We start from the raw sequence: 21,124 nt of genomic DNA on the forward strand, positions 1-21,124 counted from the left end.
AAACTTTAACACAAACCTAAAAAGAGCCTAACTCTTAAGAAGTATTTCAGCCCTGACGGTCTCATGAGAAAGTCATGGTGCTTTTAGTATGAGGAGGAGAGGTCATTGCCCGAGCACAGAATCAAGAGTAAAGAAGAAATTGTCCAGACTTCAGGGGTTTGTCTCCAGATCAGTCTCTGCAAACCTACAAAGTAATTTGTAAGAAAATCTTAAATAGAAATGGCTCCTTCATTGTAGAGCGCTTTCAGGGCAGTCCGAGGAGGAAGCTTCACTGTATTTGGTTGTGATTGTGCTCCTCCACGGTCTGCAAAAAACACAGAGCGTGGTTTGAAAGTTGTCTCTACCAATGGCGCTGCCAGCCTTGTTAGGCATACTGTGTGTTCTTTCTTCATTGGCTGTTACTCAAGAAGTCTCCTCTTCATTGGTGGTTAATAGTCCCTCATACATGTTTTGTACAAGCAGTAAAAAAATGTTTTTATTTTCTGTGGGTAATTTTTAATTTCCGTGGGTACATCTTTGAAAGACAGTAATGTGATTTATTTACCAAGTTGAAGGAGAAAAAATATTTTATATAGCAGGGTTTTGTATATTGTGGATTTATATAGTTGGGATATGTTTTATTGCATTTTATGGTGCAGTATTCAATTGTGCATATTGAAGTTTTTATGTGATAAAGTGGTTTAGCGGTTCTTTTTATGTGATAAAGTGTTTTAGCAGGGCTTTAAAGGCCATGGCCTAAATAAACATGTTTTTCAACAACAGTATAAAAAAATGAAGCTTAGTTCTTCATGAACAATAATGGAGACCTTAGGATAAATGATGCTTCTTGGTTTTTTACTGGGGTGCTCAAGACTAAGTCCCTTGATTTGTGCGACATGTTGGCCCCCTGGTAGTGCCAACATTGTCAATGTTTCTTTTCAACCAGGTTCCAAGCAGTGAATGCTGTACCTGCCCCTCATTGGTTCTTTTGGTTTTCTACTATTGCTGCATTGAAACCCTTGTTGCTGAACTGTGCCACCAGTTGGAGATGCTCTTAACTTGTTATGAACGATGATGCAGGCAACTTGTGCTGCATCATCGGCTGCAGTTTTCTGAAGCATGTCTTAGACTTATGCTCTTTTTTAATGGTGCATCAGCTCATTCAGTACCTAGAGTCTAATTTGCAAACTCACCCAGACCAAGCATAGTTGTGAGATTAGCGAATACCCAGACTCAGTACACCCTGGATTAGAGAGTGTTGGCCTCTCTTGGATTGGTTTGTTGGCATCCTTTAATTCACTCTTCAAGCTGCACCTCTTCCCAGTAGGTCACTTGATGTCTTAGAGTGAGATTAGCAAGAATACCCAGCCATGAGGCACATGTGGGAAAGTCATGAGGGTGTACAGATGGCCCTGCTTTATATGCAGTGTGCCTCGTTAACGCCTGTCCCTCTCTGTGCTTCACATCTGCAGCATTATTGAGCTATTTTACAGAGCAGGTGTTGCAATGCACAGGCTCACAAGACGAAGAGAGACCAGATCACATGCATCGCCTTGAACCCTAGAGGTCACCCGAGGTTAAACATGCATGGTGAAAGAACATCTTCAGAGTGGGAGGCAGTATTGTCAAGGTGACTGAGGTGCACTTCTACAGGAAGATCCCTAGGGTACAGTACAATGAGTAGCATGCCCTACCTAGAAGATAGCTTAGCTTTTGCATGGGGTTGGCATGAGATCTACAGAGACATGTCACCCGTCCCGGCATTTCTGATTGATCAGTCGGGTGCCCTGCTCTAGGAAAGGAAACTCTGGAGACAGACAGGAAGTGGTCATTGATGGAGAGTAGATGAAATGACTAGAGGTGCCTTGAGGGTAGCTCCTGGCTGCAGATGATTGTTCTTTGAAAGCCGGGGGCTGATATAGGACTCCGGTCTCTTTCTTGTTACCTGAGTGTTCTCCGTGTTGCCCTCTTGACAGGTACTGGACTTGGAGTCCTGTAAGGAGAAGGTCGTCTAAAGTAATCGATCAGTGTGTTTCATATAGCTAGTCTTTGACGTCAACAGACTCATGCTAGGCCACTAAGTCGGCGCACAGGTACTCAATGAGTAATTATTCTGATGAGACTGAACTAGTTAAATGTATATATTTGGCAGTTTGTGAAGTTTGCAAATCTCTTAGTTTTCAGGTCTTAGTGAAGTCTTTCTTGCACATTTCACACCACCTTGAATACCTGTTATGTCCTCTGTCTCTCACGCTCCTCTGTCCCTGCGCCTTGAGCCGGGCTGAAATGTGGAATCTTGCGCCGCGCTCCAGGACGGTTGGAAATCGGGGACAGAGGAGACAGAAGGACACTTATGAAGGTGGTAGTTGGCCCCTTACCTGTTACTTACAATAAAGATAGTCGTGAGTACACTGGACGCAAATACTTGGCATGTGACCCACTCTAACTCACTCTTCTGGCCCTTCCAAGAAAATGGGTGCAGTTCTTAATTTGTAAATAAATAATTGTATACAATGTGTGATAAATAACTGAATCCGCCCAACGGATTGTCGTAGAGCCTGCCGTCGGCGCTGCTGAGTTCCAAGGTTGCCTCGTCTTGAATCCAGCTCACTCTTTCTGCCCACACCTTAAACTTCCCACCTCTTTATCTCACTCTTGCAGGTATCTTGCAGGTCTGCTTTCTCCCTTTCAACCTTTTCATATGTCTTCTCCTCATTCTGTCTCCTTTTCCACCTTTGTCTCTCTTGCTTTGGGTCAGAGTCAGATGCTGAACAAAATTGTCTCCAAAAATGAGTGTTGTCGCGACCAGCTGCACCTTCCCACTTTAAACAATGTTTAACTTGCAGGAAGCATCCTGCGTCCCCTCTGGCGAGCACCTTCAGGCCACCAGAGCTGTGGTGGCTTGCGTCACATCAAATGCACAAAGCTGACACTGTCGCAGTCGTGTCAGCGCTTTAGAGATACTTCTTGATTTCGTGTTTTTTGGTTTGTATATACATTAATCTACTAGAGAGCCAACAGGCCACACCAGAACCACTTACCTGAGAGAGCATCCACCTGCCTGACCCTTTTTTGAATCATGAGAAAAGCAGATTTTCTTTGTTTCAAAAGCTCAGTCAACTCAGCAGGTGCTCACGCAATCCTGTGCCAATCAGAACACAACTAAAGCATTTATTGGGGCTTTGGATGAGATCTGTGTGTGAACAGCAAACCGCGGGTTTTATTTGTAAGTATCAACAATACAGTACAATACAATACAGTACAGTACAATATAATACCATACAGTACAATACAGTACAGTACAATATAGTACAGTACAGTACAATACAATGCAGTACAGTAAAATACAATATAGTACAATACAATACAGTACAAAATAGTATAATACAGTAAAATACAATACAGTACAGTACAATATAGTATACAGTACAATGCAGTTCAGTACAATGCAGTACAATACAGTGCAATACAATACAGTACACTATAGTACAGTACAATGCAGTGCAGTACAGTACAATACAATGCAGTACAGTACAATATTATAGTACAGTACAATGCAGTACAGTACCATACAGTGCAGTACAATAATATACAGTACAATGCAGTACAGTACAATACAGTACATTACAATACAGTACATTACAATACAGTACAATGCAATACAGTACAATGCAGTGCAGTACAATGCAGTGCAGTACAGAACAATGCAGTATAGTACAATACAATGCAGAACAATGCAGTACAGTACAATACAGTACAATGCAGTACAGTATAATACAATACAGTTAATATAATACAGTACAATGCAGGTCAATACAATGCAGTACAATACATTACAGTACAATACAATGCAGAACAATGCAGTACAGTACAGTATAATATAATACAATACAGTTAATATAATACAGTACAATACAATGCAGAACAATACAATACAGTATAGTACAATACAATGCAGTACAGTACAATACAGTATAATGCATTACAGTATGGTACAGTACAATACAGAACAGTACAATATAATACAGTAGAGTACAATACAATGCAGTACAGTACAATGCAGTACAATACAATACAGTACAATACAGTACATTACAATACAGTACAATGCAATACAGTACAATGCAGTGCAGTACAATGCAGTGCAGTACAGAACAATGCAGTATAGTACAATACAATGCAGAACAATCCCGTACAGTACAATGCAGTACAGTATAATACAATACAGTTAATATAATACAGTACAATGCAGGTCAATACAATACAGTACAATACAATGCAGTACAATACAATACAGTACAGTACACTACAATGCAGAACAATGCAGTACAGTACAGTATAGTATAATACAATACAGTTAATATAATACAGTACAATACAGTACAATACAATACAGTATAGTACAATACAATGCAGTACAATACAGTATAATGCATTACAGTATGGTACAGTACAATACAGAACAGTACAATATAATACAGTAGAGTACAATGCAGTACAGTACAATGCAGTACAATACAGTACAATACAATACAGTACATTGCAGTATAATATAATACAATACAGTTAATATAATACAGTACAATACAATGCAGTACAATACAATACAATACAGTATAGTACAATACAATGCAGTACAGTACAATACAGTATAATGCTTTACAGTATGGTACAGTACAATACAGAACAGTACAATATAATACAGTACAGTCCATACAGTAGAGTACAATACAATGCAGTACAGTACAATGCAGTACAATACAGTACAATACAATACTTCAGTTGGTGTGGACTTCAACAGTTCTTGTAGTTTCTTGTGTCTGACACCAGCCTGGATTTATAGTCCCAGTTTTGTGGAAAGTGAGTCCTTGTTCCCACTTTTGTAGAAAGTGAGTCATTGCTGGATGAGGGAACTGTATCAGCAGTCACACAATAAACCACAAACTCACATATTACGCAACCAATAGGTGAGATGGAAACAAAGCACTTCAAGCCAGCCACGAGCTGCGAGCAGCATTTTACAAGACAATATTTATGCACGGTCAACTTGGTGGCACTGGGAAGCTTCGAGGATCTCTGCCAAGTTTCTAAGTGCATTGATAAGATATTTAATGTAATTGTTAGTTAGAGTGTATGCTCACCCATCTGGTGGTTGATGGCTAAGTCTGTGGATGTTGCCAGTTTGTCCTCAGTTTGGATAGAGGAGGAGCAACTCGCTTCAGTTTGTTCAGGCACTTTTGTCAATGGCTGAAGATATGACCTCCATATTGAATAGTTTCCAAGCAGGGCCTCTACTCTTCTCTCAGGTAGTTATTTTCTTCTAGCTTTCCTACGTTGTTGTTAATTGTGAGCCCCTCTGTCCTGTGTGTTTACAGTTGCATGGTGGGATGGGTTCAGAGAGGAGAGATGGGGCTTAGTGACGTACCTCTGGAGAGAGCGGCGTCTGCTGAAGGCTGAGACTAGGCTACACTCTTCTCTGATGTGAAGCTCAGAGCTCTCCTCACAGCGGGCTTGCTTCAGACATTGCCTGCTACCCACTTCTCCTATGAAGAACCGGACCCCAAAACAAGGAGATGTGTCTTCTCGATTTTCTGTTAGTGGTGGTTGACAAATAATGTTGCTGGTTGTTCCATAAACCTGATCTGAATTCACTTAAGCTGTGATTTGTCCCCGAGTTTGTTTTGCTTCCTATGAGATGGAGAGGGCCTTAGACTAAACAGTTTTGGGAACCATACATTTTCCACTTCCAAAATGAATTGGCAAACCAAGGGAAAAGAGAGGTCCTTAACAGACCATGGTATCACTGTCCCAAGCATCCCTCACTATGGGTGCTGTTCTGTTTTCCACTATGGCTGTTTTTCATTTTATGTAAGTTCGGAATCCCTACATCCAGACTCCTGCCTCAAATGTGTACTTATGGGGAGTGTTACCTGCTGGGGCCTCAAGACTAAAGTTTTTGTCCTTCTCAGCATTCTCACATCTTTCTTCCAGGCACATTGTATCGGGGTTTGGTCCTTGTGGCTAATCGCAGAACCCTTCGGGCTCCTTGCCCCTGCTACAGGACTCCCCATATTACTTCTACTCATTGGCTTTTCTGCCCCTGTCCTCTCTTCTGTAAACTCCCCTTTCACCTCTCTAGTGCCCGACCTTTTGTCTCTGAACCTCCAAAACTCTAGTACCAACAGGTGAAGTTTTCCACCAAGATGATATAGAGAACATTTCACACTCTCCCACTGGCATGCATTGGATTCTCAAAAATACTAGGGACGGAATGTTAAAGCTCACTCAAGGCCAAACTATAGAGCCTCTCAAACATGGAGACAGCTGGTGGCTCTGATTCCTGCCCCTTACATATGGCACTTTAAGTCATCTGCAACCGTTGAAGCATTACTTGCGTCTTTCACCTCTGAAACTCCCATGAATTAGGTGTGGTCTCTTAATGAAGGAACTGAACAAGGTGAAACTCCAGATCACCAGGAAAACCTCTTGCTTACATCTGGACTGATAAACCCCATTCCTAAAGTAGTAAACCTGACTTCATTCTCTCTTCAATTGTAGGCCACCAGATCCCGAAGCCTGTTGCCCTCTCGGTAGCTGGCCAGCAAGGACCCTGCGTCATGGAGCCCGAAGAGCCCTGTGCAGAAGGTAATTGCAAACAATACATGCAATAGTTAAAACTCTGGTCAAGGTTGTAAACGTGAAACAGACCAACCCTCAATTTGTGGACTTCTTGCTGCTGTCATTGTGGCATTGACTGATCGTTTGAGTCTCTCCTCGCTTTCATCCAGTCATTTAGTCACCAATAACCGCTGAACTCTCTCTCTGGCCTGAAAAGTTTACGAAGTTCTTGGGAAAGGCTGAACACCAAAAACGCGTCCAGGGTTCAGGAAAATGGAAACCAAATTGAATCAGTGGGTATTTCACTACAGGAAGGTCACAGGCTGTGACGTGTGCATCAGTGGCATTCCTGCAATGTAATATCCAAAAGAGCTAGGTGCATTCAGCCTTGAAAGACATCTGTCTCTGATAGGTGCCTATGCAGGCAGTAAATACATAACTGCTGAGCAATTCCCAAAATAAAGCCGGCCTGCCAGAACAGCTATGTGCAATCCAGAAATCACCATATGGTGACAACAAATGTTTTAAAAAGTAACTGCTGGAGATGATTTCAAAACTGACAGATGTAGTCTGTATCTATCTATCTATCTATCTATCTATCTATCTATCTATCTATCTATCTATCTATCTATCTATCTATCTATCTATCTATCTATCTATCTATCTATCTAATCCCCTAGACAATTGTAAGTTATAACCAAAAATAACACATGCAAAACCCCAAAAGGTCTGTGCAGGAGGTAACCAAAAAGGGTTAATCCTAAAATTCAACTCTGCCTTGGTCGGATATGAGCAATCTCCAAGGAACCCAATGCAGATGCAGGTGCAAATCAACCCACTCTAAACAACCCTAAAACAAACCACCACACGAAGAGCGCAAAGATCAGACAGAGCAAGCAATTCCAAAAAGTTTGGCAGGCAGTTTTATGTTCTGCAGTAGATGCAATCCTCTAGATTCTGTTTGGAGGAAAATCACAGTAATAATTCAGGTAATCACAAGGAGTGAAACTGTGAAGCATATCCTTCTCTGCCAACATTTCGCTCTCCTTTGAAATGTGATCTTTATGACTATTCTCCCAAATGGTCTACGGTGAGGGGCTTCCTGAAGGGAGAACTGATGGGGACCATGCTTGCATCAGGAGCTTGGTACATTCACCACTTGAACCTCAAAAGCTGCTCTCTGAGCTGAAGGTGAGAGGGAAACGTGGGCCTCTGTCACCAGCCTGTTAAAGGGACACTGTGACAGCACCTGGTGGCACTCAAGCACTTGTAGATGATCCAGCGGTTGGGTTTTGCAAGAGGATCCATGACATCAGGGTAAAAAAAAAATCTTTTCTAAAGCTCAAGGGTAAAGAGAGACTGTCCCCCTATAAGAAACAATTTGCCAACCTAGTTAACTCTGTGCGTACTCCGCTAAAAACTGAGTCTGAGTTCATTAAGATAAAAAAAAATGATGAGAAGTGCTTCCTTGACTTAAGGGTTGAGCGAAATAGGAAACTGCAGATACAAACTATATGGCCCTCAGCAGAGATCAACAGCTATAGCAGCAGGGGCAGCTCCTTCGCAGTGGCTAAAGAGCGTCGCCTCCCCAGATAAGGCAGGAGTTGAAAAATAAAATGACATATCATTATCGTTTTATTTTTCAGCTTCTGGCTCAGTCAGCAGCATGTGACGGAAGGGGCGGGGTCAGGCCACGGGAGAGGAGGAGGAGTGGAGTCTGTGTACCTCTAAGTGCGCATGTGAAACACACATGCGCACTCAGGTTTTTCCTACACAGCCGGGTTGGAGAAGCTGCGCAGACTCCAGTGCACTGTCTGACCGGCAGACCAATCCTGGCTCTGCTCTCATGCTAGGCTGAGGAGCCTGTGCTGGTGTCCTAGTGAATGCTGGGACACCAGAACAAGGGTAGAGGAGCGAGGAAGCAGGCAGCGGCGACCGTAACAGATACGTTAAAAAAAAAATTACTTCTCCCCCACTCCCATTGTCCCCATCTACCCCTCCCCTTGAGGTTTGCAGCAGCCGCTGCTATATAAGAGGTGTTAAAAAACTGGATGTCATCAGGCTCTAATACAGTGCCAGTAGGCAGTGGAAGCTATGTTGTATGTTATATAAAATAGTGTAACATGACGTATTGTTTGCTCCGAATATTCTTCTGCATTTTAGAAATGGAGGGGCAAATTTACAAGAAACTGGCGCTTCCGCACAGATGCACCAGTTTTCATGGGTCACCCCTGCCCCAGCTAACAAAACCATGGGTGCACCGTATTTACAATGCAGCACACCATGGCTCACGTTAGGACAATAGCGCCAACATTTTTTATGCTATTGTGGCACTTTGCTCCACTAGCATCAAAAATGTTGATGCTAGTGCAGCAAAGTGCAGGGAGGCCCATGGATTGCAATGCATGCGTCATTTTAACGCCTGCTCTTAGCTGGTTTAAAAATTGTGGAAAAATTGGCGCAGTGAAATCGATTTTACTGCTCCATTTTTTCAGGCCTCCCTGCACCAGAATGCCCTCTTTGCATACATTATGCCTGGCGCAGGCATAAAGTGGCGCAAGGGGGTGCAAAGTGGCGCATGCATTGTGCTACTTTGTAAATCTGGCGCGGCAAAAATACCTTTGATCGCGCCACATTAGCGGGGAAAAAAATGAAGCTAATGTGTCAAAAAGAGGTGCTAAGGGCTTGTAAATATGTCCTGGAATTTGTGTGGGTCTTGAATTCTGTATCTGCAGTGAGACATTCATATGACCAATGGGAAATTCCCAAAAAAGCATGAAGCCCCGGTGCCAAATTTCAGCATCCAAAGAGGATGATATTTTGTGGATTTTTGGTGCAACATAGTGTTTGTAGACGAGATTGATGAGTATCTGACATTGTTTCTATAGCTCATCATTTGGAAGTCTCCATGCTCACTTCTCATCAGGTTGTCATGATGGCTCATTCCTGCCCTTTTCAGCTGAGACATCCAAACATCTAATATACCTAAACAGAGAGGGAAGATGTAGGAAGTTGGCTCTGTATGTGCTATTTCAAAGTAAGGAATAGCATGCACAGAGTCCAAGGGTTCCCCTTAGAGGTAAAATAGTGGTAAAAATAGATAATACTAATGCTCTATTTTGTGGTAGTGTGGTCGAGCAGTAGGCTTATCCAAGGAGTAGTGTTAAGCATTTGTTGTACATACACATAGACAATAAATGAGGTACACACACTCAGAGACAAATCCAGCCAATAGGTTTTTATATAGAAAAATATCTTTTCTTAGTTTATTTTAAGAACCACAGGTTCAAATTCTACATGTAATATCTCATTCGAAAGGTATTGCAGGTAAGTACTTTAGGAACTTCAAATCATCAAAATTGCATGTATACTTTTCAAGTTATTCACAAATAGCTGTTTTAAAAGTGGACACAGTGCAATTTTCACAGTTCCTAGGGGAGGTAAGTATTTGTTAGGTTAACCAGGTAAGTAAGACACTTACAGGGCTTAGTTCTTGGTCCAAGGTAGCCCACCGTTGGGGGTTCAGAGCAACCCCAAAGTCACCACACCAGCAGCTCAGGGCCGGTCAGGTGCAGAGTTCAAAGTGGTGCCCAAAACACATAGGCTAGAATGGAGAGAAGGGGGTGCCCCGGTTCCGGTCTGCTTGCAGGTAAGTACCCGCGTCTTCGGAGGGCAGACCAGGGGGGTTTTGTAGGGCACCGGGGGGGACACAAGCCCACACAGAAATTTCACCCTCAGCAGCGCGGGGGCGGCCGGGTGCAGTGTAGAAACAAGCGTCGGGTTTGTAATGGAAGTCAATGGGAGATCTAGAGATCTCTTCAGCGCTGCAGGTAGGCAAGGGGGGGGTTCCTCGGGGAAACCTCCACTTGGTCAAGGGAGAGGGACTCCTGGGGGTCACTCCTCCAGTGAAAGTCCGGTCCTTCAGGTCCTGGGGGCTGCGGGTGCAGGGTCTCTCCCAGGTGTCGGGACTTAGGATTCAAAGAGTCGCGGTCAGGGGAAGCCTCGGGATTCCCTCTGCAGGCGGCGCTGTGGGGGCTCAGGGGGGACAGGTTTTTGTACTCACAGTCTTAGAGTAGTCCTGGGGTCCCGCCTGAGGTGTTGGATCGCCACCAGCCGAGTCGGGGTCGCCGGGTGCAGTGTTGCAAGTCTCACGCTTCTTGCGGGGAGCTTGCAGGGTTCTTTAAAGCTGCTGGAAACAAAGTTGCAGCTTTTCTTGGAGCAGGTCCGCTGTCCTCGGGAGTTTCTTGTCTTTTCGAAGCAGGGTCAGTCCTCAGAGGATGTCGAGGTCGCTGGTCCCTTTGGAAGGCGTCGCTGGAGCAGGATCTTTGGAAGGCAGGAGACAGGCCGGTGAGTTTCTGGAGCCAAGGCAGTTGTCGTCTTCTGGTCTTCCTCTGCAGGGGTTTTCAGCTAGGCAGTCCTTCTTCTTGTAGTTGCAGGAATCTGATTTTCTAGGGTTCAGGGTAGCCCTTAAATACTAAATTTAAGGGCGTGTTTAGGTCTGGGGGGTTAGTAGCCAATGGCTACTAGCCCTGAGGGTGGGTACACCCTCTTTGTGCCTCCTCCCAAGGGGAGGGGGTCACAATCCTAACCCTATTGGGGGAATCCTCCATCTGCAAGATGGAGGATTTCTAAAAGTCAGAGTCACCTCAGCTCAGGACACCTTAGGGGCTGTCCTGACTGGCCAGTGACTCCTCCTTGTTGCTTTCTTTGTTCCCTCCAGCCTTGCCGCCAAAAGTGGGGGCCGTGGCCGGAGGGGGCGGGCAACTCCACTAAGCTGGAGTGCCCTGCTGGGCTGTGACAAAGGGGTGAGCCTTTGAGGCTCACCGCCAGGTGTTACAGCTCCTGCCTGGGGGAGGTGTTAGCATCTCCACCCAGTGCAGGCTTTGTTACTGGCCTCAGAGTGACAAAGGCACTCTCCCCATGGGGCCAGCAACATGTCTCTGGTGTGGCAGGCTGCTGGAACTAGTCAGCCTACACAGACAGTCGGTTAAGTTTCAGGGGGCACCTCTAAGGTGCCCTCTGTGGTGTATTTTACAATAAAATGTACACTGGCATCAGTGTGCATTTATTGTACTGAGAAGTTTGATACCAAACTTCCCAGTTTTCAGTGTAGCCATTATGGTGCTGTGGAGTTCGTGTTTGACAGACTCCCAGACCATATACTCTTATGGCTACCCTGCACTTACAATGTCTAAGGTTTTGTTTAGACACTGTAGGGGTACCATGCTCATGCACTGGTACCCTCACCTATGGTATAGTGCACCCTGCCTTAGGGCTGTAAGGCCTGCTAGAGAGGTGTCTTACCTATACTGCATAGGCAGTGAGAGGCTGGCATGGCACCCTGAGGGGAGTGCCATGTCGACTTACTCGTTTTGTCCTCACTAGCACACACAAGCTGGCAAGCAGGGTGTCTGTGCTGAGTGAGAGGTCTCCAGGGTGGCATAAGACATGCTGCAGCCCTTAGAGACCTTCCTTGGCATCAGGGCCCTTGGTACTAGAAGTACCAGTTACAAGGGACTTATCTGGATGCCAGGGTCTGCCAATTGTGGATACAAAAGTACAGGTTAGGGAAAGAACACTGGTGCTGGGGCCTGGTTAGCAGGCCTCAGCACACTTTCAATTGTAAACATAGCATCAGCAAAGGCAAAAAGTCAGGGGGCAACCATGCCAAGGAGGCATTTCCTTACACAACCCCCCCCAAACGAAAGAGGATGAGACTAACCTTTCCCAAGAGAGTCTTCATTTTCTAAGTGGAAGAACCTGGAAAGGCCATCTGCATTGGCATGGGCAGTCCCAGGTCTGTGTTCCACTATAAAGTCCATTCCCTGTAGGGAGATGGACCACCTCAACAGTTTAGGATTTTCACCTTTCATTTGCATCAGCCATTTGAGAGGTCTGTGGTCAGTTTGAACTAGGAAGTGAGTCCCAAAGAGGTATGGTCTCAGCTTCTTCAGGGACCAAACCACAGCAAAGGCCTCCCTCTCAATGGCACTCCAACGCTGCTCCCTGGGGAGTAACCTCCTGCTAATGAAAGCAACAGGCTGGTCAAGGCCATCATCATTTGTTTGGGACAAAACTGCCCCTATCCCATGTTCAGAGGCATCTGTCTGCACAATGAACTGCTTAGAATAATCTGGAGCTTTTAGAACTGGTGCTGAGCACATTGCTTGTTTCAGGGTGTCAAAGGCCTGTTGGCATTCCACAGTCCAGTTCACTTTCTTGGGCATTTTCTTGGAGGTGAGTTCAGTGAGGGCTGTCACAATGGATCCATATCCCTTCACAAACCTCCTGTAATACCCAGTCAAGCCAAGGAATGCCCTGACTTGAGTCTGGGTTTTTGGAGCTACCCAGTCCAGAATAGTCTGGATCTTGGGTTGGAGTGGCTGAACTTGGCCTCCACCTACAAGGTGGCCCAAGTAAACCACAGTTCCCTGCCCTATCTGGCATTTGGATGCCTTGATAGAGAGGCCTGCAGATTGCAGAGCCTTCAAAACCTTCTTCAGGTGGACCAGGTGATCCTGCCAGGTGGAGCTAAAGACAGCAATATCATCAAGATAAGCTGTGCTAAAGGACTCCAAGCCAGCAAGGACTTGATTCACCAACCTTTGGAAGGTGGCAGGGGCATTCTTTAAACCAAAGGGCATAACAGTAAACTGATAATGCCCATCAGGTGTGGAGAATGCTGTTTTCTCTTTTGCTCCAGGTGCCATTTTTATTTGCCAGTACCCTGCTGTCAAGTCAAAGGTACTTAAGAATTTGGCAGCACCTAATTTATCTATGAGCTCATCAGCTCTTGGAATTGGATGAGCATCTGTCTTGGTGACAGAATTGAGCCCTCTGTAGTCCACACAAAACCTCATCTCTTTCTTTCCATCTTTGGTGTGAGGTTTGGGGACTAGGACCACTGGGCTAGCCCAGGGGCTGTTAGAGCGCTCAATTACTCCCAATTCCAGCATCTTGTGGACTTCCACCTTGATGATTTCCTTAACATGGTCAGACTGTCTAAAGCTTTTGTTTTTGACAGGCATGCTGTCTCCTGTGTCCACATCATGGGTACACAGGTGTGTCTGACCAGGGGTTAAGGAGAAGAGTTCAGGAAACTGTTGTAGGACTCTCCTACAATCAGCTTGCTGTTGGCCAGAGAGGGTGTCTGAGTAGATCACTCCATCTACTGTGCCATCTTTTGGGTCTGATGACAGAAGATCAGGGAGAGGTTCACTCTCTGCCTCCTGATCCTCATCTGTTACCATCAACAGATTCACATCAGCCCTGTCATGGAAGAGTTTAAGGCGGTTCACATGGATCACCCTCTTGGGGCTCCTGCTTGTGCCCAGGTCCACCAGGTAGGTGACCTGACTCTTCCTTTCTAGCACTGGGTAAGGGCCACTCCATTTGTCCTGGAGTGCCCTGGGAGCCACAGGCTCCAGAACCCAGACTTTCTGCCCTGGTTGGAACTCAACCAGTGCAGCCTTTTGGTCATACCAAAACTTCTGGAGCTGTTGGCTGGCCTCAAGGTTTTTGGTTGCCTTTTCCATGTACTCTGCCATTCTAGAGCGAAGGCCAAGTACATAGTCCACTATGTCTTGTTTAGGCTCATGGAGAGGTCTCTCCCAGCCTTCTTTAACAAGAGCAAGTGGTCCCCTTACAGGATGACCAAACAGAAGTTCAAAGGGTGAGAATCCTACTCCCTTCTGTGGTACCTCTCTGTAAGCGAAAAGCAGACATGGCAAGAGGACATCCCATCTCCTTTTGAGCTTTTCTGGGAGCCCCATGATCATGCCCTTTAATGTCTTGTTGAATCTCTCAACTAAGCCATTAGTTTGTGGATGGTAAGGTGTAGTGAATTTATAAGTCACTCCACACTCATTCCACATATGTTTCAGGTATGCTGACATGAAGTTGGCACCTCTGTCAGACACCACCTCCTTAGGGAAACCCACTCTGGTAAAGATACCAATGAGGGCCTTGGCTACTGCAGGGGCAGTAGTCGACCTAAGGGGAATAGCTTCAGGATACCTGGTAGCATGATCCACTACTACCAGGATATACATATTTCCTGAGGCTGTGGGTGGTTCTAGTGGACCAACTATGTCCACACCCACTCTTTCAAAGGGAACCCCCACCACTGGAAGTGGAATGAGGGGGGCCTTTGGATGCCCACCTGTCTTACCACTGGCTTGACAGGTGGGGCAGGAGAGGCAAAACTCCTTAACCATGTTGGACATATTGGGCCAGTAGAAGTGGTTGACTAACCTCTCCCACGTCTTGGTTTGTCCCAAATGTCCAGCAAGGGGAATGTCATGGGCCAATGTTAGGATGAACTCTCTGAACAGCTGAGGCACTACCACTCTCCTAGTGGCACCAGGTTTGGGGTCTCTGGCCTCAGTGTACAGGAGTCCATCTTCCCAATAGACCCTATGTGTTCCATTTTTCTTGCCTTTGGACTCTTCAGCAGCTTGCTGCCTAAGGCCTTCAAGAGAGGGACAGGTTTCTTGTCCCTTACACAGCTCCTCCCTTGAGGGTCCCCCTGGGCCTAAGAGCTCAACCTGATAAGGTTCAAGCTCCAAAGGCTCAGTTCCCTCAGAGGGCAGAACTTCTTCCTGAGAAGAGAGGTTCCCTTTCTTTTGCTGTGTTGCAGTTGGTTTCCCAACTGACTTTCCTGTTCTCTTGGTAGGCTGGGCCATTTTTCCAGACTCCAGCTCTACTTTTTCACCCTGTGCCTTGCATTGTGCTCTTGTTTTCACACACACCAGTTCAGGGATACCCAGCATTGCTGCATGGGTTTTTAGTTCTACCTCAGCCCATGCTGAGGACTCCAGGTCATTTCCAAGCAGACAGTCCACTGGGATATTTGAGGAGACCACCACCTGTTTCAGGCCATTGACCCCTCCCCATTCTAAAGTAACCATTGCCATGGGATGTACTTTTCTCTGATTGTCAGCGTTGGTGACTGTGTAAGTTTTTCCAGTCAGGTATTGGCCAGGGGAAACCAGTTTCTCTGTCACCATGGTGACACTGGCACCTGTATCCCTCAGGCCCTCTATTCTAGTCCCATTAATTAAGAGTTGCTGTCTGTATTTTTGCATGTTAGGCGGCCAGACAGCTAGTGTGGCTAAATCCACCCCACCCTCAGAAACTAGAGTAGCTTCAGTGTGGACCCTGATTTGCTCTGGGCACACTGTTGATCCCACTTGGAGACTAGCCATACCAGTGTTACCTGGATGGGAGTTTGGAGTGGAACCTTTCTTGGGACAGGCCTTGTCTCCAGTTTGGTGTCCATGCTGTTTACAGCTATGACACCAGGCCTTTTTGGGATCAAAGTTTTTACCCTTGTACCCATTGTTTTGTGAAGAGGCTCTGGGCCCACCCTCCTGTGCAGGTTTTTGGGGGCCTGTAGAAGACTCTTTACTATTTTTAGTTTTGGTTGTCTCATCACCCTTCCCCTGGGGAGTCTTTGTGACCCCTTTCTTTTGGTCACCCCCTGTTGAAGTCTTGGACACCCTTGTCTTGACCCAATGGTCCGCCTTCTTTCCCAATTCTTGGGGAGAAATTGGTCCTAGGTCTACCAGATGCTGATGCAGTTTATCATTGAAACAATTACTTAACAGGTGTTCTTTCACAAATAAATTGTACAGCCCATCATAATTACTTACACCACTGCCTTGAATCCAACCATCTAGTGTTTTCACTGAGTAGTCTACAAAGTCAACCCAGGTCTGGCTCGAGGATTTTTGAGCCCCCCTGAATCTAATCCTATACTCCTCAGTGGAGAATCCAAAGCCCTCAATCAGGGTACCCTTCATGAGGTCATAAGATTCTGCATCTTGTCCAGAGAGTGTGAGGAGTCTATCCCTACACTTTCCTGTGAACATTTCCCAAAGGAGAGCACCCCAGTGAGATCTGTTCACTTTTCTGGTTACACAAGCCCTCTCAAAAGCTGTGAACCATTTGGTGATGTCATCACCATCTTCATATTTAGTTACAATCCCTTTGGGGATTTTCAACATGTCAGGAGAATCTCTGACCCTATTTATGTTGCTGCCACCATTGATGGGTCCTAGGCCCATCTCTTGTCTTTCCCTCTCTATGGCTAGGATCTGTCTTTCCAAAGCCAATCTTTTGGCCATCCTGGCTAACTGGATGTCCTCTTCACTGGGGTTATCCTCAGTGATTTCAGAGGTGTTGGTCTCTCCTGTGAGGGAACCAGCATCTCTGACTATTATTTTTGGAGTCAGGGTTTGAGGGACCCTGTTCTCCCTAGATAGGATTGGTAGGGGGGAATTGTCCTCCAAGTCACTATCCTCTTCCTCTGAGTTGCCACCCTCAGAGGGGTTGGCCTTTTCAAACTCTGCCAAAAGCTCCTGGAGCTGTATTTTGGTAGGTTTGGGGCCCTTTGTTATTTTCTTTATTTTACAGAGTGACCTTAGCTCCCTCATCTTAAGATGGAGGTAAGGTGTGGTGTCGAGTTCCACCACAGTCACATCTGTGCTAGACATTTTGCTTCTAAAAGTTGGAATACTTTTTAAGAATCTACAAGTGGTTCTAGAATCTAATTCAAACTTTTACAAACTTTTAAACTCCAAAAGAAATGCTAAACAGGATCTAACACAAGGCCCTAGCAGGTCTTTTAAGAATTTAGAAAACTTGTCAAATTGCAAAAATCAATTTCTAATGACAATTTTGGAATTTGTCGTGTGATCAGGTATTGGCTGAGTAGTCCAGCAAATGCAAAGTCTTGTACCCCACCGCTGATCCACCAATGTAGGAAGTTGGCTCTGTATGTGCTATTTCAAAGTAAGGAATAGCATGCACAGAGTCCAAGGGTTCCCCTTAGAGGTAAAATAGTGGTAAAAATAGATAATACTAATGCTCTATTTTGTGGTAGTGTGGTCGAGCAGTAGGCTTATCCAAGGAGTAGTGTTAAGCATTTGTTGTACATACACATAGACAATAAATGAGGTACACACACTCAGAGACAAATCCAGCCAATAGGTTTTTATATAGAAAAATATCTTTTCTTAGTTTATTTTAAGAACCACAGGTTCAAATTCTACATGTAATATCTCATTCGAAAGGTATTGCAGGTAAGTACTTTAGGAACTTCAAATCATCAAAATTGCATGTATACTTTTCAAGTTATTCACAAATAGCTGTTTTAAAAGTGGACACTGCAATTTTCACAGTTCCTAGGGGAGGTAAGTATTTGTTAGGTTAACCAGGTAAGTAAGACACTTACAGGGCTTAGTTCTTGGTCCAAGGTAGCCCACCGTTGGGGGTTCAGAGCAACCCCAAAGTCACCACACCAGCAGCTCAGGGCCGGTCAGGTGCAGAGTTCAAAGTGGTGCCCAAAACACATAGGCTAGAATGGAGAGAAGGGGGTGCCCCGGTTCCGGTCTGCTTGCAGGTAAGTACCCGCGTCTTCGGAGGGCAGACCAGGGGGGTTTTGTAGGGCACCGGGGGGGGACACAAGCCCACACAGAAATTTCACCCTCAGCAGCGCGGGGGCGGCCGGGTGCAGTGTAGAAACAAGCGTCGGGTTTGTAATGGAAGTCAATGGGAGATCTAGAGATCTCTTCAGCGCTGCAGGTAGGCAAGGGGGGGGTTCCTCGGGGAAACCTCCACTTGGTCAAGGGAGAGGGACTCCTGGGGGTCACTCCTCCAGTGAAAGTCCGGTCCTTCAGGTCCTGGGGGCTGCGGGTGCAGGGTCTCTCCCAGGTGTCGGGACTTAGGATTCAAAGAGTCGCGGTCAGGGGAAGCCTCGGGATTCCCTCTGCAGGCGGCGCTGTGGGGGCTCAGGGGGGACAGGTTTTTGTACTCACAGTCTTAGAGTAGTCCTGGGGTCCCGCCTGAGGTGTTGGATCGCCACAAGCCGAGTCGGGGTCGCCGGGTGCAGTGTTGCAAGTCTCACGCTTCTTGCGGGGAGCTTGCAGGGTTCTTTAAAGCTGCTGGAAACAAAGTTGCAGCTTTTCTTGGAGCAGGTCCGCTGTCCTCGGGAGTTTCTTGTCTTTTCGAAGCAGGGTCAGTCCTCAGAGGATGTCGAGGTCGCTGGTCCCTTTGGAAGGCGTCGCTGGAGCAGGATCTTTGGAAGGCAGGAGACAGGCCGGTGAGTTTCTGGAGCCAAGGCAGTTGTCGTCTTCTGGTCTTCCTCTGCAGGGGTTTTCAGCTAGGCAGTCCTTCTTCTTGTAGTTGCAGGAATCTGATTTTCTAGGGTTCAGGGTAGCCCTTAAATACTAAATTTAAGGGCGTGTTTAGGTCTGGGGGGTTAGTAGCCAATGGCTGCTAGCCCTGAGGGTGGGTACACCCTCTTTGTGCCTCCTCCCAAGGGGAGGGGGTCACAATCCTAACCCTATTGGGGGAATCCTCCATCTGCAAGATGGAGGATTTCTAAAAGTCAGAGTCACCTCAGCTCAGGACACCTTAGGGGCTGTCCTGACTGGCCAGTGACTCCTCCTTGTTGCTTTCTTTGTTCCCTCCAGCCTTGCCGCCAAAAGTGGGGGCCGTGGCCGGAGGGGGCGGGCAACTCCACTAAGCTGGAGTGCCCTGCTGGGCTGTGACAAAGGGGTGAGCCTTTGAGGCTCACCGCCAGGTGTTACAGCTCCTGCCTGGGGGAGGTGTTAGCATCTCCACCCAGTGCAGGCTTTGTTACTGGCCTCAGAGTGACAAAGGCACTCTCCCCATGGGGCCAGCAACATGTCTCTGGTGTGGCAGGCTGCTGGAACTAGTCAGCCTACACAGACAGTCGGTTAAGTTTCAGGGGGCACCTCTAAGGTGCCCTCTGTGGTGTATTTTACAATAAAATGTACACTGGCATCAGTGTGCATTTATTGTACTGAGAAGTTTGATACCAAACTTCCCAGTTTTCAGTGTAGCCATTATGGTGCTGTGGAGTTCGTGTTTGACAGACTCCCAGACCATATACTCTTATGGCTACCCTGCACTTACAATGTCTAAGGTTTTGTTTAGACACTGTAGGGGTACCATGCTCATGCACTGGTACCCTCACCTATGGTATAGTGCACCCTGCCTTAGGGCTGTAAGGCCTGCTAGAGAGGTGTCTTACCTATACTGCATAGGCAGTGAGAGGCTGGCATGGCACCCTGAGGGGAGTGCCATGTCGACTTACTCGTTTTGTCCTCACTAGCACACACAAGCTGGCAAGCAGGGTGTCTGTGCTGAGTGAGAGGTCTCCAGGGTGGCATAAGACATGCTGCAGCCCTTAGAGACCTTCCTTGGCATCAGGGCCCTTGGTACTAGAAGTACCAGTTACAAGGGACTTATCTGGATGCCAGGGTCTGCCAATTGTGGATACAAAAGTACAGGTTAGGGAAAGAACACTGGTGCTGGGGCCTGGTTAGCAGGCCTCAGCACACTTTCAATTGTAAACATAGCATCAGCAAAGGCAAAAAGTCAGGGGGCAACCATGCCAAGGAGGCATTTCCTTACAGAAGACAATTGAAGTTGAGTGTTCCTATGGCCTGCACGGCATGGTGGATCCATGTTCGATGATACTAACAGCCCATCGTCTGAATAAACTTGATGCTTTCGAACACACAGCAGAAGCAGACAATATCGCCAAAGATCTGAATTTTTGAAAGGCAAGCCCACGAACGAGTGAAAGTGATGGGCATGCGGTGGGCGTGGTTAAAAGCCCTCAATACTTACAACAGGTCAGTGCGCTTGAGCGCTCGAACTAAAAAATAAGGCAAAAATAATGCAGCTAAAAGGGCACAGAGTTCAACGCGTCTATCAGAGTGTGACAGCCGGACTTTCTGTAAGTGGATGTTGTATCCTGTAGTGTAGGAAGTGTGTGAGCTGGCAAAATGTGAATATTAATGAAGAAACTGTTACTCCTGCCATAGACAACCAAATGAGTAATGCAAATGTTGTAGTGAAGTTACTACTTCAGAACACCTGAAAGAAGCTAGGCAGCAACATATGCACCAATCTAAATTCATTAATTTTATATTTAGGCATGTAGTAGACCGCTGTTTGATGGCTAGAAGTGGGAACAGCTTTAGGTTTCAGTAGTGTAATCAGAGTTTTCAATATACAGAACTTAAGGTGGGGATACTCCGATGAATTAGAACCAACTAATACCCTTGTCGTCCCCGCCATTTCCAAACTCTGCATCATCAGTCGTGGTGATCATAATCTCCAAGCAGCTTCCCTGACTTTGGCAATAGAAACCCTTTTGAGACTGTAGCCTCTCTACTCTTAAATCATCGCCGACGGCAACAGCGTGGTCCTGATCCTTTCTGTTCCGTCTCCTTTGGGCAGCCAATCCAATTTAAGCTCATAAACAGACCACCACACACCACTCTTCACATAAAGACAGCCATAATACTCAAGTTTCAGAAGCTTCAAAACTCATCTCTTTACTGATGCACCCGGTCCTGTCTTCTACTCAGTCCAGCAGATCACCTTGACACCACTGTATCTCCACTCTGAGAAGCCTCGCTGACATCATCGCTCCTTCTGCACCTGGGTCAACCTGAAACTCAACAGCCCTTGGAGTTAACCAGAGCAG

At 46.1% G+C, this 21,124-nt stretch overlaps 1 protein-coding gene across 2 annotated transcripts in view; it reads left to right on the forward strand.

Annotated features, from left to right (window-relative positions):
- LOC138246618 (zinc finger protein Xfin-like) overlaps positions 1 to 21,124 on the forward strand; it is an 80,117-nt gene that overhangs the window by 32,137 nt on the left and 26,856 nt on the right. Inside the window, exon 4 of one of the 2 annotated variants that reach the window (XM_069201325.1) lies at positions 6,538 to 6,624. The exons of the other annotated variant lie outside the window; for it this stretch is intronic. Coding sequence (XP_069057426.1) covers positions 6,538 to 6,624 — 87 coding nt within the window. The remainder of the gene's footprint in view (positions 1 to 6,537; positions 6,625 to 21,124) is intronic. 2 annotated transcript variants of the gene reach the window in all.

Source organism: Pleurodeles waltl, chromosome 7, assembly GCF_031143425.1.
Source record: "Pleurodeles waltl isolate 20211129_DDA chromosome 7, aPleWal1.hap1.20221129, whole genome shotgun sequence".
Classification (NCBI taxonomy): Eukaryota; Metazoa; Chordata; class Amphibia; order Caudata; family Salamandridae; genus Pleurodeles; species Pleurodeles waltl.